General features: G+C 51.4%; 2 protein-coding genes across 6 annotated transcripts in view; one reads left to right on the top strand and one right to left on the bottom strand.

The window, feature by feature from the left end:
• The first annotated feature begins 1,058 nt into the window (after nt 1-1,058).
• Nucleotides 1,059-12,429, top strand: Rela (RELA proto-oncogene, NF-kB subunit). 3 transcript variants are annotated; one of them, XM_031389334.1, is made up of 11 exons: nt 1,059-1,168; nt 2,152-2,178; nt 2,266-2,417; nt 2,572-2,720; nt 3,541-3,632; nt 3,968-4,099; nt 4,829-4,933; nt 5,114-5,326; nt 9,665-9,745; nt 9,853-9,927; nt 11,073-12,428. In XM_031389334.1, exons 3-11 carry the CDS (start codon nt 2,325-2,327, stop codon nt 11,690-11,692), a joined length of 1,560 nt encoding a protein of 519 aa, XP_031245194.1. In that variant the 5' UTR covers nt 1,059-1,168; nt 2,152-2,178; nt 2,266-2,324; the 3' UTR covers nt 11,693-12,428. The 3 variants fall into 3 exon arrangements, with proteins under 3 accessions (XP_031245194.1, XP_031245193.1, XP_031245195.1); XM_031389333.1 differs by lacking the exon at nt 1,059-1,168 and adding an exon at nt 1,182-1,538 and having other exon boundaries at nt 11,073-12,429; XM_031389335.1 differs by lacking the exons at nt 1,059-1,168; nt 2,152-2,178; nt 3,541-3,632 and having other exon boundaries at nt 2,290-2,417; nt 11,073-12,429.
• A 3,219-nt stretch (nt 12,430-15,648) lies between these two features.
• Sipa1 (signal-induced proliferation-associated 1) overlaps nt 15,649-16,320 on the bottom strand; it is a 12,462-nt gene continuing 11,790 nt past the window's right edge. For all 3 annotated transcript variants that reach the window (XM_031389347.1, XM_031389344.1, XM_031389346.1), the window contains 2 exons: nt 16,091-16,169; nt 15,649-16,017 (listed from right to left, as the gene is read on the bottom strand). In XM_031389347.1, coding sequence (XP_031245207.1) covers nt 15,871-16,017; nt 16,091-16,169 — 226 coding nt within the window. In that variant the 3' untranslated portion in view covers nt 15,649-15,870. The remainder of the gene's footprint in view (nt 16,018-16,090; nt 16,170-16,320) is intronic.

Below are 16,320 nucleotides of genomic sequence, written 5' to 3' on the forward strand. Positions count from 1 at the left end.
TCTTTCTTTTTTTTTTAAGAGCATCTTCTTTAGCTCTGGATAGGTTCACACTATGTAGAGGAGAAGGACCTTGAACTTCTGACCCCATGAGTGCTGGAATTACTGGAGCATCCTGGAGTCAGGGATCAAACCCAGAGCTTCCTGCAATGTTAAGCAAAAACTCTCATTTCTCATTTCTAGGCCTTACTTTTCAGTAAGTACGCTAGTATTCATATTAACTTAAGTTGTAACTATATGTCAGTTTTTAAAAGTGGTTCATGTGAGGACCAATGATGGCTGTGTGCCATTAATCAAAGATCATAATTCATTATGTCGCCTTGACATCCGCCCCCCGCAAAACATTAAACTGCCTTTTCTAATCTGCACACAAGTGAGAAACTGAAATGAGTGGGAGGGGCGGTAACTATTTTCACTTTTGTCTTCCTGTTTTTTTGAAAGCCTGGGAAAGCTAGTCAGAATTTCCAATCTTTTCCAATTCCCACATGATTTCCTAATTTAGAGAAAATAAGTTTTTCTCCGTGTGCTAAAGCCTCCTCCTTCTGGCACTGTGGAGGAAGCCTGATGTGTTGAGTGCTCCGGCCAGAATCCCCACACTCAATCCGCACACTTGTCCTTGGGTTAGGTGGCAATTTTCGCTCCCTACAAACGCTTTCATCTTTGGAGCCTGGGCTCCTGGAAAGCTTTCAAGATGCTCAAGTGGTGTGACCCTGTCTGGTTCCGGAGATCCCTAAGGATCCGAACCTCAGCAGACAGCACCTATCTGCGGAGGCGAAGCCCTGGGAATCTTCCAGCACTCATTGCTCTCGGGGACTCTTAGAGGTACAGGTGTCTAGTCCTCGGTCTGCCCCTCTACCCCAAGGCTTCAGTCATGCCTTGATGAAGCAGGCTCCGCGGAGCACTCCTGTGCGCAGCCTGATCTAGATTGGCTAGCCTATGGCCCGTAACGCGCGGCGGTCCCCAGAAGGCCCTGCAGGGTTTAAGGAAGCGTGTGGGATTCAGTCCCTGGCCTCCGCGGGAGCAGCAGGCCTGGGCCTCTCCCTGCGCAGGGCCAACGGCCGCGGCCTGCCAGCAGCCCTGGCTCTGCTCCAGACTCGGCCAGGGTGACATCACCAAACTCCTGAGATCAGAGCGGGGCGGGGAACAGGACCCGAAATCCCCTAAAAACAGAGTGAGTAATCGCGGGCCCGCCCTCCAGGCGGGGCTGGGACCGGGAGCGAGCTGCGCTGCGCAGCCGGGGAAGCGGCCTGTAGTCGGGCGGGCCTCGGGACAAACAGCCTCGGCGTCCTCCCGCCGCGCTCCGGTGTCCCCCGCCCGGGCGCCGCACACCTTCGGCGCCCAGCGTGAGTCGCGCACCTGCTCTTGGCCCCCCACGCGCGTCGGTGGCGGCGGCGCAGCGCGCAGGCGCGGCCGGATTCCGGGCAGTGACGCGACGACGGGCGCGCGCCGCGCATTTCCGCCTCTGGCGAATGGCTTCGCTTTAGCGCGCCGTGGGTTCAGCTGCGACCCCGGCCCCGCCCCCGGGACCCTGGCCATGGACGGTGAGGCTGCCCTCTGGCTCACGGGATGGCTGCCCTGGAGCTCCGGGGCCTGCGGCGGAATCCCCCCCTCCCGCCCCCAGGTCGTCTTCCGCCCCTTTCTGCGCCGCGGGTTGCTGCGCAGGGAGCGGCAGGCCGGATGGTGGCACGGGGCGGGGCGGCCTGCGAGGGGTCTGACTCAGTTACCCCTCTCAGTGGAGGGCGCCTTGACTCAGGGTCCCTCCTGGGTGGGGGGGTACGGGTGAATCTTGACTCAGTTTCCTCCGGCTACCCCCCACCCCCTCCCGTGTCGTCGCGATTAGTTCTGGCTTCCTTTCCGTGTAGGGGAGAAAGTATCTGACTCAGTTTCCCCTGAAGAGGAGAGGAGGATATTACTCCTCCTCAGTGTCACAAATGTAAAACAGGCCCTGACTCAGTTTCCCCTGGGAAAGGAATGCCTCCGTGCCCTGTCTCTTTAGTAGAGAGATGCAGAAGCCTTCTTTACCCGACCTCTTTCAGGGCAGGTTTCAGGATCTTGGCTCAGTTTCCTTGGAAGGGAGCTTGGCGCTGTCAGGCCTTCCCTGGTGAGGGTGGACACTGGAGTTTATTGACAATGTGTCTTGTCTTTCCATTTCAGATCTGTTCCCCCTCATCTTTCCCTCGGGTAAGTGGACCATCCATCCTCAGTAGGCAGGGGCTGTCCTGGAGTAGGGACCATGGGGACAGCACCTGATGGCTGTGTCACCCACAGAGCCAGCCCAGGCTTCTGGGCCTTATGTGGAGATCATCGAGCAGCCCAAGCAGCGGGGGATGCGTTTCCGCTACAAGTGCGAGGGTCGCTCAGCAGGCAGTATTCCTGGCGAGAGAAGTACAGATACCACCAAGACACACCCCACCATCAAGGTAAGCAAGAGCCCCCAGAGGGCTGTCAGTGGGCCACAGAGGTGGTGGAAGGCACTATGGAGCCCCCGCAGACTTGCCTCCTTGCCACCGTGCCCTGTGTCTAGGAGCCAGGTTTGGGATTGCTGGCCTCTAGAGTACTCTGTACTTTGGACAGATCAATGGCTACACAGGACCAGGGACAGTTCGAATCTCCCTGGTCACCAAGGACCCACCTCACCGGCCTCATCCACATGAACTTGTGGGGAAGGACTGCCGCGATGGCTACTATGAGGCTGAACTCTGCCCAGACCGCTGCATCCACAGGTGAGTTCTATATAGGCTAGGGGTGGCGTGAGGTCAGGGTAGGAGCAGGCAGTCCAGGCAGCTGTTACAGAGTTACTCTTTTCTAAACACAGGCGGAATCCAGAGTCCTTACTCTGTCCCTAGTTCTGCAAACAGAACTCCTTTGTCTTAAATTCTCTAACAGATAGGAACTCCTTATCATCTTGGAGCCAGAAACCTTATGGCTGGACAGGCCAGTCCCTTAGTCTCTTGTATCAGAAAGCTATCCAAATGGACTTTCCTAGAGCTTAAATACCAGTTGGTAAAGCCAGGTGATAATTGTACAGACAGATAGACAAGATACTAGTAGAGAATTATAAATTCCATGATGGAAAGAAAACACAGTAATAAACTGGAAGGAGGAGGAGGCTGGTCTCATGACATAGAGACAGTCTCATGTAGCTCAAGCTGGCCTTGAACTCATTAGGGTTCACCTGCCTCCTCTTCTCAACTCCAAAGGTAATAGGTAGGCATGTAGCACCACGTCCTGCTGCATAGGTCTCACAACTTTGGGTTGGGGGATTATAGAAGGCCTCTGTGCTAACACTTAAATGGTGAGGAAACAGACGAACCCAAAAGAACATTCCATGTGCAAGAAGTACGATGACCTTGAAAGAGGAATAAGTTTAGTGTGCTTAGGGATGGGAACAGAAGCCCCCATGGCTGAGGTAGGACATGCGTGGAGGCCTGCTCAGGCCACGTCCCTCAGAGACTTGCCAGTGGGAAGCCTAGACCTGGGAGCTGGGAGTGGGGAGGCAAGAAGTGGCTGCTGGAGAGACAAAACTAATACCTGAGGCCTCAGCTTCCAGAACCTGGGGATCCAGTGTGTGAAGAAGCGAGACCTGGAGCAAGCCATTAGTCAACGCATCCAGACCAACAATAACCCCTTTCACGGTAGGAGCAAGGGGCAAAGACATAGGCCTGCCTGTGGTGCACACATCTCTGTCACCTTCCCTGGGCCTCTGGCGCTCATCTCCCTCCATGGCCAGCCAACCCAACAGTTCCAATGGTACACACTCACACTCTACCATGAGAGTCAGGCCTAGAGAGGGGTCATGTGTCCCAGGTCACAGTAGAGCCATGATGGGTCTAGGGTCTTCCTTCCCTTAGACTTCTGTTTCACATCTCCTCAAATCACCTTCCTCTTCCCTCAGAGCTCCTTGTCCCCCAACCCTCCCATGCCTTCTACCACTTTTTTTTTTTTTTTTTTTTTTTTTTTTTTTTGATAGTTCCCATAGAGGAACAGCGAGGGGACTACGATTTGAATGCAGTGCGCCTCTGCTTCCAGGTGACAGTACGGGACCCATCAGGCAGGCCCCTCCTCCTGACACCTGTCCTCTCACATCCAATTTTTGATAACCGTAAGTGGCCAGCTGCAGTAAGGGGTGAGGGTGGGCTTGGGAAGAGAATGGGGGCTGGGTGGGTGTGGCCTGTGAGAAGAGCTCTGGCTTTCTTTAGTCATCCAGCAGTGCTTCAGGGGGCAGGGCAGAGAAGACCCAGAGCTGTCCTTTGTGTGAGGCGTCCAGGATGCCCAGGAGCCTGATGGGAAGTGACTGTTTCCCGTATCTTGGGTTGAGATGCTGGTGTGCCAAGATCTGTGCTCATGACTCTAGGAGACAAGGTCCCAGAAACCAGATAATGCTAGACGCAGTAATTCAGCAGTAGCAGCTCACAGGAAGCTCTCAGATGACCCGGGCTGACACTGATGGATTGCAGTCTTTAGCAAGCAGCAGGGCAAATGAAAATAAAAGGGCTTCCGAGCCCTAAGGACTGGAAACCAGTATGAACTGGAAGTGAGGAGGGATGAACCAAAAGCTGAAACTGTGCCACACAGGTGGAAGGAGGCCCGTGTGGTCAGAGTGTTTCCTCTGGCCTGGAAGGTCTGAGGAGGACAGGGACATCCAGCCTTCTGTGTCCCTCTACCTAGAGCCATGCTACATGCACTGTAGGGAGACTGAGCGTGAATTGCCTGACATAGAAGTGGTCTGCAGAAGTGTAGTCAGCAGGCCGTGGGCAACCTTGACACAGGATTGGGCTGAGCGTGGCTGTTATAGCTCCTTCAGGGTGCCCTGAGACCTCTGATGTTTCAGGTGCCCCCAACACTGCCGAGCTCAAGATCTGCCGAGTAAACCGAAACTCTGGGAGCTGCCTTGGTGGGGATGAGATCTTCTTGCTATGTGACAAGGTGCAGAAAGGTACACACTGGACTCTGCACGGAGAGGGGAGGGGTGAGGCTGAGCGGAGGTGATGTGTGCCAGCTACCTCAGTGGCTATAGGGGAAACGGGTGATGTCACAGGGGAAAGTGTCTGGTTTTGAGGACAGCAGTCTGTTAGGGGTCACACATACTGACCCATTCTGCCACTGTCTCCTGCAGAAGACATTGAGGTGTATTTCACCGGACCAGGCTGGGAGGCACGAGGCTCCTTTTCTCAAGCTGATGTGCACCGGCAAGTGGCCATTGTGTTCCGGACACCTCCATATGCTGACCCCAGCCTACAGGCTCCCGTGAGAGTCTCCATGCAGCTTCGGCGGCCTTCTGATCGGGAACTCAGTGAACCCATGGAGTTCCAGTACTTGCCAGACACAGGTGTGAAGCTGGGGAGGGCAGTACTAAAGCCCCTGTGCCCCAGCTAGAAGAAAGATCAGGGCTAGATGTCTGGGGCCAGCACTAGGACTTAAACATGCTGTAGTTCACAGCATGTAATATTTCTGTCAAAGTCAGACCATATATGCCACAGTGGTCACATAAGACTACATTGTCTAATGACATAGGTGTCTAAGTTTACATAAGTATACTTTAAGACGTTTATGCAAGCCGGGTGGTGGTGACACACGCTTTTAATCCCACCACTTGGGAGGCAGAGGCAGGCGGATTTTTGAGTTCGAGGCCAGCCTGGTCTACAAAGTTGAGTTCCAGGACAGCCAGGGCTACACAGAGAAACCCTGTCTCAAAAAAACAAAAAAACAAAACCAAAAAAAGACGTTTATTTAATAAGCTGGGTGTTCTAGCAGCATATGGAACCAGAGTACTGTTGAAGCTCTCTAACATGTTCCAGGTTCAGTGAGAGGCTGGGCATAGTGACTGACCTTTAATCCCAGCACTTAGGAGGCAAAGGCAGGTAAATCTATGTGAGTTTGAGACCAGCCTGGTCTACATAAAAAGTTCCTGGCAAGCCAGGGCTACATAGTGAGATCTTGTCTCAAATCAATACATAAATAGATGGGGGAGGTGGGGAGAGAGAAAGGGAGATGAGGTGGTTGGAGCTGGAGAGGTGGCTGAGTGGTTAAGAACACTTGCTGTTCTTCCAGAGGACCTGGGTTTCATTCCCAGCACCCACATGGTGGCTCACAACTGTCTCTAAGTCTATTTCCAGGGTGTCTGATACCTCTGAACTCTACCAGGCATGCTTGTGTCACACATACACACAAACAGGTACAACAGTCACACGCATAAATAAGTCTTGAAAAGCAATCAGGTGGACACATGGCCTTGACATGTTCATGTTCACATCTGCATACACATGCATGTATGTACCTCTGTGAACATGTACACACACCACACACATGAACACACACCATACATATGAACACACATACTATAATAAGATAAATGTTCATACAATGACAGATTTGCCAAATCACGCCTTAGGATGTCCCTGTTGTTAAAGAACATGTGATTACAGTCAGAATCCCTTCTTATTTAACAGTCACACCCACCATACTCAGCTCTGTTGGCTAGATCTGCTCAGGGTGAGCACAAGCAAATGGCTTGACTTTAATCTCTCACCACTTTTCACAGGAAGACTTAACTGAGGCAGTGGTACACCCGAGCCAGGGTCACTTGGCTCTGTGAACTTTTTGCCACCTTGTGTCTCTTGTCACTACCATATGACCCAGCTTCATTTTCCTCAAGGCTTAGGCCACGACTAGGGCCTGTCCCATGTTCTGTACATAAGAAATCAAATGAGACAGGAGCCAGAGAGATGGGTAAGAGCACTGGCGACTCTTCCAGTGGACCCAGGCTTAATTTTCAGCACCTCCATGGCAGCTGATAACCTTGTGTAACTCCAGTCTCAGAGCGTCCATGTGTAAGGTGCACCATACACATACCAAGGAAATGAGTTGTTGGTTTTTTTGGTTTTTGGTTTTTTTTGTAAAATTTGCTTATTTTATTTATGTGAGTAAAGTGTCACTGTCTTCAGACAAAGAGGCCATCAGATCCCATTTACAGATGATTGTGAGCCACTATGTGGTTGTTGAGATTTGAACCAAGCCCTTGGAAGAGCAGCCCAGCCACTGCTCTTAACCACCGAGCCATCTCTCCAATACTGTTTTTTTTTTTATTGTTGTTTTTGTTTTTTTTTAAGATTTATTTATTATTATATCGGTACACTGTAGCTGTCTTCAGACTCACCAGAAGAGGGCGTCAGAGTTCATTATAGGTTGTTGTGAGCCACCATGTGGTTGCTGGGAATTGAACTCCAGACCTCTGGAAGAGCAGTCAGTGCTCTTACCCGCTGAGCCACCTCTCCAGCCCCTGTTTGTTTTTTTGTTTTTGTTTTTGTTTTTGTTTTTTTATGTATATAAGTACACTGTAGCTGTACACCTGTGGTTGCTGGAATTTGAACTCAGGTCCTTTGGAAGAGCAGTCATTGCTCTTACCCGCTGAGCCATCTCGCCAGCCTTTTGTTTGTTTGTTTGTTTTAATGAGACAGATTCCCTACTCATCACAAGCTCAGTCAGGAGACAGATATGTAAATGATGGGCCAGATGAGAAAGTGCTGGTGTAGGAAGCCGAAGCTGGTGGAGGTAGCGTTCACATGGGAGGAGCCTCAAGTGTACTTTTCATTCTAGTGGCCTAGTCCTGGAAGGACAGGGGTGTTGGGGTGTTCACAGCTTGTTCAGGGACCTTGTGGTGGAAGCTGTCTGCAGGCAGTGAGCAAGCCCAGACAAAGGACGGTCCTGTTAGACCTAACCATGTCTGAGGTTTCATCCTGAAAGCAGCAGGGACGCAGCGAAGACTTCTGAACAGAGGTTTGATGTGAGCAAATCTGGTGTGGCTTCTCTGAGCAGAGCATTAGGGATGGAGAGGGGCAGGGGCATACATAGCTTAGTGAGGGCTTGCCTCGCGTGCACGAAGCCTTGAATTCAATCCCCAGTAACCCTCAAACCAGGCGTGGCGCTCACACTGGTAACCCAGCATTTCGGGGGTGAAGACAGGAGGAGGAGGGGTTGAGACAGGCTCAGTCTCGGCTACGTAGGAAGTTCGATGCTGTCCAAGCCTACATGAGATCTTGTCTCAAAAAAGACAAAGAGTTGACAAGATGTGAGTAAAGACGAAAAACCAATCTGAGGACCACTGTTTAATCCACGTGATGAAAGGGGATGATTGACTCCCAAACATTGCCTCTCTTCTCGCTACAACACAGATACACACATGAGTGTTTTGGGGACTTTGGGGTTTTTGTTTGTTTTGTTTTTTTGAGACAGGATTTGTCTGTGCAGCCGTGGCCATCTTAGAGCTCACTTTGTAGGCCAGGGAGGTCTTGAACTCAGAGATCCACCTGCCTCTGCCTCCTTAAAGGCATATACCTCCACTGCTTGGCCACACACATAAATGTAATAAATAAGGGTTTTGGGGTTTTTTTCCTGTTGGGGAGAGGGGATTGAGACAATTTCACCAGCCCAAAGGGTCCTTGCACTTTTTGTTGTTTTTTATCTTGTTTTTGAGACAAGGTTTCTCCGGATCCTGGTTCATTTGGTTTTTTTTCTTTTCTTTCTTTCTTTCTTTCTTTCTTTCTTTCTTTCTTTCTTTCTTTCTTTCTTTCTTTCTTTGGTTGGTTTGGTTTTTACGAGACAGAGTTTCTCTGTGTAGCCCTGGCTGTCCTGGAACTCACTCTGTAGACCAGGCTGACCTTGAACTCAGAAATCCACCTGCCTCTGCCTCCCAAGTGCTGGGATTAAAGGCGTGTGCCACCACTGCCCAGCAATCCTGGTACTTTTTAAGGTCACGTTTTTGATGATTAAATCTCTTGTGTGCGGCCGGGCGGTGGTGGTGTATGCCTTTAATCCCAGCACTTGGGAGGTAGAGGCAGGCGGATTTCTGAGTTCGAGGCCAGCCTGGTCTACAGAGTGAGTTCCAGGACAGCCAGGACTACACAGAGAAACCCTGTCTCGAAAAACCAAGAAAAAAAAAATCTCTTGTGTGCTTACTCATCCCCAGTAGCTAGGAGGAAAGCCAGCGCATAGTAGGTGCTTTGCAAATTGTGTTGAGTTAGTATTGGAGAATTGAAAGAAAAGATGATGTTCAGAATAGTTCCAATTTCCAGTTTTGGTGCCAGGACAGACACGAGGAGACATGGGGGAAAGAAATAGTAGTTTGGTATGAAGTTCACTTAGAAGGCTTTCTACATAATTAATTGTGAAGCTTCAAACTAAAGGCAGAAGCCATTCACTGAGATGCATTTGAAGGCCTTAGGCCAGGCTGTGATGCTCTGTCCATAGTCCTTCCCTCTTGGCCTAGGTGGGTGCTTAAGTGAGCAGCTCAGATGGGCGCTCAGACTCTTTCCCCACAACCCCCAGCAGGGGCTCAAGACAACCAACAGGTCTGGCTGTGGTGGCCCACGCCTTTAATTACAGCACTTTGGAGGAAAGGCAGTGAATCTCAGTGAGTTTGAAGTCAGCCTGTTCTTATCGACATAGTTCCAGGACAGCAAGGACTATATAGTGAGACTGTCTCAAAAGCCAGAAGGGAAGAAGAATCAACCAGCAGACCCTTCTCTGAAGGTCACACATCCCTTCTTAACTGGTCGGGAAACTAGGTTTTAGGAAAATATGACCCCACTGCCATCCTGGAGAGCCTGTGGGAGGGAGACCTGCAGCCCAGCTAAGGAGACTAAACCCACTGTCTACATTGCTTTCCCAGATGATCGACACCGGATTGAAGAGAAACGCAAAAGGACCTATGAGACCTTCAAGAGCATCATGAAGAAGAGTCCTTTCAATGGTGAGATGTGGAAAGCCTGAGGGAGAGGAATGGGTGGGTGGGCCAAGCTCTAGAATCAGTGAGAAGACACATGGAGTCTGAAAGCTGACCTAGCTTTTGCCCTGTAGGACCAACTGAGCCAAGGCCTTCCACCCGGCGTATTGCTGTGCCTACCCGAAACTCATCTTCTGTCCCCAAGCCAGGTAAGGAAGTCCTTTGGTCCTTGTGGAATGAAGGTCTCATTTGTTCAGACTGAAGTAGTATCTTCTAGAAGGGAACTGAATTGGTCTCACCTGCTCTCTATGGGACCTGCACTTCTCAGGGTGAGGCCTGGGGCTCTGTCAGGACCCTCCAGGGCTCTGTCACAGATGGATAATACTCAAGGCACAGGAACTAGCCATTTCATTAGGATGCTAATGTCCATGGAAGTCAGAAGCCATGCTCCAGTTAAACCCTGAGCCCTTTATTCCCTGCTGCTCAGGAAAGTGTGGCAGGAGGGTCACAGGTTCAAGGCCATCTTGGACTACAAGTTCATTAAGTTTAAGGTCAGTCTGAAGAACCCTGTTTCAGGTTTAAAAGTAAGTGCAGGGATATGGTGCCACTAACGGGAGAGGGCCTGCCCAGCACTCAGAGGCCCTAGATTCAGTACTTGGCACCAAAGGATTAAATGACCTCTGAGTTGGACACCGTGAGATACAGACATTGGAAATGTCTCTGCCCTCGAATCTCCGCTGAATTTAGAAAGAAGAAATCACCTGTAAAGTAATAAGTTGTGGGGCTGGAGAGATGGCTCAGTTAAGAGCACTTGGGTTCTATTCTCAGCACCCACACAACTGTCTCCAGCCACAGCTCTCCAAGGGTACTGCATGCATGTAGTGCACATACATAGAAGCAGGCAAAACACACACAAATAAAAACATTTTTAAAAATATGTAGGTTGTGAGTTCTGGTGTGTGTGGCTCAAACAAGTAACACATGCCATCACCAAGCCAGTGACACATGCCATCACCAAGCCAGTGACACATGCCCACCACCAAGCCAGTGACACATGCCCACCACCAAGCCAGTGACACATGCCCACCACCAAGCCAGTGCTCCATGGGTTATCCTCTCAGCTGGTTTGCAGCTGTGATATGAGAACTTTAAAAGGTCAAGGTGAGGGCTTTATAACCCCAGTATTTAGGGAACACCCCAGTGTGGCCCTGAGTGGACCCTACGGGCCTGGTCAGATTTTGGTTCCCTAGAAAGGGACTGACTGTAAGCATGGTAGATCTGGGCCAAGTGGTGGCGGAGGGGTTGTGTATGTCTCTCACTGCCTCTGACCCTTGTTCTTTGTCCCTCTCTCCAGCCTCCCAGCCCTATACCTTCCCAGCATCCCTCAGCACCATCAACTTTGATGAGTTTTCCCCCATGCTGTTACCATCTGGGCAGATCGCAAACCAGGCCCTGGCCTTGGCACCATCCTCTACCCCAGTCCTGGCCCAGACCATGGTCCCCTCCTCAGCCATGGTGCCAGCTCTGGCTCAGCCCCCAGCTCCTGTCCCAGTTCTTGCCCCAGGTCCTCCCCAGTCCCTGTCTGCACCTGTTCCAAAGAGCACTCAGGCCGGGGAAGGCACGCTGTCGGAAGCCCTGCTGCACCTGCAGTTTGATGCTGATGAAGACTTGGGGGCCCTGCTTGGCAACAGCACAGACCCAGGCGTGTTCACAGACCTGGCATCTGTCGACAACTCGGAGTTTCAGCAGCTCCTGAACCAGGGTGTGTCCATGTCTCACTCCACAGCTGAGCCCATGCTGATGGAGTATCCTGAAGCTATAGCTCGCCTGGTGACAGGGTCCCAGAGGCCCCCTGACCCAGCTCCCGCACCCCTGGGGACCTCAGGGCTTCCCAATGGCCTCTCGGGAGATGAAGACTTCTCCTCCATTGCGGACATGGACTTCTCAGCTCTTTTGAGTCAGATCAGCTCCTAAGGTGCTGACAGTGACCCTGCTCAGAGCACCAGGTTTCAGGGCACTGAAACCTTCCCGAAGCACATACAGATTCTGGGGAGTGTGCTCCACCTGCCCCCGACTTCTTTGGGTGATATCTCATGGGGTGGCACACTTTATTCTTTGATTGGCAATATCTCGCTCTCTTTTGGGAGGTGCTTAAGCAGAAGCATTAACTTCTCTGGAAGCGGAGCTGGGAGGACTCAGGCTCTCCTATGCTGGTAGTCAGCTCCTTTCTTGGTAGGGAACTCTGAGGTCCTGCTTCCACCTCCAGCTTCTAGCACTCTCCTAGAGAGGGGCAGACTGGAGCCGTGGCCTTAAGGCCATAAAGCCTTATTATCAAGTGTCTTCCTCAACACGGATGCCTGGACACCTTGATCCAAAGCAATGCTTCTAAGAGCAGCTCCTCTGTGGTGCTGCCTGACACCAGCACTTGAGGGGCACTTCTCTGTCCTGTGGCTCTCCTGCCCTGCTGGCTCTCCATGCTGAGCTGTGGCCAAGGGGAACAGGTGGCACGTTGCTAGCTGCCTTCAGGATCACAGGGGAGTTTGCTCTGAGACATCCCTGCCCCCCCCCCTTTTAAGTGCCTTAATAGCAGGGCAAACTGTATAGAGTCTGGAGGGCATCAAGAAGCTCAGCCACAAGACAGTCTTTACTGAAAAAGCTATTGGACTCTTGCTCTTTCTAGCTCTGAACTAATAAATGTGTTACCATGCTGGCCAGAGAGTACCTGTCTTTCAGCAAACACTGAGCACACTCTGCTGGCCACTTCAGCTTGGATGATGTTGAAAGAACTAACTTGTGTACTGTCATCTAGGGGCCTGGGACCCGAGGATGCCTCCTGCAAACTCTTGTTTCTTTCTTTTTCTTTTTTCGAGACAGGGTTTCTCTGTATAGCCCTGGCTGTCCTGGAACTCACTCTGTAGACCAGGCTGGCCTCAAACTCAGAAATCTACCTGCCTCTGTCTCCCAAGTGCTGGGATTAAAGGCGTGTGCCACCACCGCCCAGCTAGCTCATGTTTCCTGTCTGGCAAATGTTACAGCAACTAGGACAGGGCTTCCACTGCAAAAGGCCCAGTAAGTGTGGAGTTCCTTCACATAATGTAGATCCTTCTTGCTCCAGGTGTTAGGTCAGCAGAGACATTCTACAGCCTGGTAGGGGAGGTGACGATGAGACCCTCCTGGGAGTGATGAAGAACACTGCACAGCAGTTGGGAGGTTTTGCCAGTAGCTCAGGCTGAAACAAAACAGCAATTTTGCATCCCTAGTGATAAAGGTCATCTTGAGGGCTGGTGAGATGGCTCAGCGGGGAAGAGCACCAACTGCTTTTCAGAAGGTCATGAGTTCAAATCCCAGCAACCACATGGTGGCTCACAACCACCCATAATGAGATCTGACGCCCTCGTCTGGTGCGTCTGAAGACAGCTACAGTGTACTTACATATAATAAATAAATAAATCTTAAAAAAAAAAAAAAAAAAAAAAAGGTCATCTTGAGTGTATTGGGTTTGAGGACAGCCTGGATTATGTGCCACACTGTCTCAAAACAGCTGTTCACTCCCCACTCTCAAAAAGCCTGGTGGTGATGCATGCCTTTGATCCCAGCCCTCCAGAGGCAAAGGCAGGAAGATAAGTTAGTTCAAAGCCAACAAGGTCTATTCAAGGAGACCCTGTCCCAGGGAAAAAAAAGAAAAAAAAGCAAAATTGTCTGCCCTAGTACTTTTGATACCATGTACTAGGAGGATGCCTAAAACCTTAACCCAGCCTCAGAAACCTAAACAAAGACCAGGCGTAGCTCATGTGCTAAAGCTGGACATACTTCCGGTTTTGTCTGGCACAAGCTAACTGCTAAAGGGGCCAGTCTTCTCAGATGCGCATGCGCCCGCCCTGTGAGCACTCAGCGCTGGGTGGCGGGCCAACGCTGTGGGGAAACCCCTATGCTGAGAGGTCTGTAAGTGTATAGTGGGCGAGCTGCAATAGTTAGACCCTTGAGAATAGGCCCTTGTGCTGAGCCTGATAGATGGTCCCTGGGGGAGAAGATGTGGTCAAACAGCAAATGTTGGGGAAGTGGAAGATGGCCATGGTCTCCTAACAAACACTAGGTGCACATGCTTAGGGGGCGGGCGCAGAGGCGGGCCTGAAGCTAGGGTGTGTAATACCTAAGGACCCAGCTAAACTCAGCTCCCGAGGGGCGAAGCTCATCTGGCCTTGGCTGTTTTGGAATCAGATCCCTGCAACTTTGCCCTGCTGAGAGCGGGGACCCCTGGGAGTGAGAAAGCTTGAAGCTGAAGGGCATCCTGCAGTGGTGATTAGTACAGATTCTCAGCCTCAGTTTAGGCAGTGCCTCGCTCTTGGCTTTCCGAGTGTTCTGCAGTGGCCTCTGGTGATCCCCGGGAGCCTTCTTTGAGTCCTTCCCACACTCCCTGAATGACCTCACCATATTAATGGCTCATCCATCCTAAGTCTTTGTCTTTAGCCCAGACTTCTGTCCCCTGGGCGCTAGCCACTGGACAGTTCTACTCTGACGTCTCCCAAACTCAATGTGTTCCAAGTGGCCACAGTTGTCCCAGGCTGTTCCTCTTCCTGCCCCTCTGTCTCAGCTATTACCCTCCCACCCACCAGTGGCTCCAGCCGGAAGCTTGGTCATCACTGTGCATACCACCTCTTCTCCCTTACCAACAACATGCATCCCGTCTTTCACAAGGTCCTGCGAAATCTGCTCACTCCTCCCCATTGTCCTCCCTTCAGGACGGCTATTACAGCTTTCTTCCGCACTAGCCTGCAACCAAAAAGCTGACACCTAGACCTTCCTTACCACTCTCTCTTTAAACATCTCTCAACCACAGGGTCAGATCCCAGGTGTCTGCAGACACATGCCCAGAGTGACCCGGGCCTTCACTCCTTCCACACTGCCCCATGAGGCTGCTCGCCATATGATGAGTAGGCTTCATTGTCAACTTGAATGCTCGTGAGGAATTCCAAAGGGGTTTAACCGATGGAAGATTATGAGTGGCATCATCATTCCTTAGAGCCCCATAGTGAATTAAAAAAAAGAGAGGGTGAAAGTAGGTAAGCACCAGCAAGGATTCCCCCCCCCCCCAGACTGGATACTATGTATCTCACTTAAGACTTCTCAACCATCAGGTACTAAATCCCCTCGAGCCAAAATAAAAACCCTCTTCCTTATGCGGGTTATGTTTGTTGGTCTGTCTATACTGTATCCCAGTAATAAAAAAGTATGTTTAACCAGGAAAAGCTAGGTCACATGTAGGAACTGCTCATCCGGGATCCCTAGTGTACCTCTCATGACTGTTTCTGACCCAGCTTAAACCTCTTTAACCTGGATTCCTTCGAGGACCCCAATTTCAGCCCAGTGGCCCCTAGAGTGGTCCTCCTGGAATACCTGTGACATCTGCTGGTGAACTCAGTCCTCCTATTAGCCTCCTCAGAGAAAGCAGGCTTCCTTGTGCCCACAGCCCCACCATTACTCAGCCATGTTTATCCTGCCCTCGCTCAGGGTCTGGGCTTCAGCTGAGGAAGCCCTGGGGAGAGGCTGATGATGCACTGGGGCCTGCAAGAGGTGATCTGGTGGTAGTCAATGATGCTCTGAAGCTCAGCTCAGTGGGGCCTATTCGGGGATTCCATACTACATGGCCAGAATCCACCCCTGCCTTGTCCTGCCCTGCAGGCTTGCTGTGTTTCCACTCCTGCTCCAAACAGGCATGAAGTATGGTCACCTGCTTCCCAAGAGACCCCAATAAATGATGGAGACCCCAGAGGTGTTCTAGCCTCAAAGTCCCCACCCTCTGCTTGGTGCCAGACTATCTTTAAATCAATGTCCCTGGGGACCTATCCTACTGCTCCTAGGAGCTTGATGGGACCCTGGGAAAGGAGATGCCTCCCCCTCTTGTGTATCTTGAACACACAAACACAAATAGAGTTATTTGCTTTTTGTTTTTGTTTTTTTAAAACTCTGATGTCCCTTTTTCTTTACAGAATATTTACAAACAGGAACAGGTATCAGCCACCAAATGGGCTGGGACAAGGGGGCAGTGCTAAGATGCGCCTCAGCGCTGAGGCGCAGGGAAGAAGTCCTGAGGAAGGGCCCAGTTGCTCTGAGGGGCCAGGCAGTTCCAAGCAGGTCCAGATTCAGACTGGAACTCAGGCAAGGTCAGTAGTGGGTGAACCCAGATGCTTAGAGGCCAGGAGCAGGCGGGTGGCGGCACTCTCGGACTCTGCCAGCAGCCTCTGGTTGTTGTGTCTGAGGCTCCGAACCTCTTCTTCCAGGGCTGCCCTGTCCGCCTTCTCCTGGGTTGAGGAACAGTGGTCAGCACCCTTTCCAGAGGCAGCCCCGAACTCCCCTGTCAGGCTCTCTCCTCACCTTCTGCAGGTCCTCCTGGAGCCTCCTGAGCATGGACTCAAGGTGAGAGACCTTTTCTGACAGGCTCCCGGGTTCTGGCCTGAGGACATGGGGCCAGAACTCAGCGGAAGCAGTCAGGCTCCCAGACACTCCTGACTGAAAATGAACCCAACCCTGTCTTCTGAGACTATCTGTGGAAGCAGAGCCTAGATAACATCCAACTCCACTGGGCAGGCGGGGAAGGACACACA

This window comes from Mastomys coucha, unplaced genomic scaffold (assembly GCF_008632895.1).
Source record: "Mastomys coucha isolate ucsf_1 unplaced genomic scaffold, UCSF_Mcou_1 pScaffold21, whole genome shotgun sequence".
Lineage (NCBI taxonomy): Eukaryota > Metazoa > Chordata > Mammalia > Rodentia > Muridae > Mastomys > Mastomys coucha.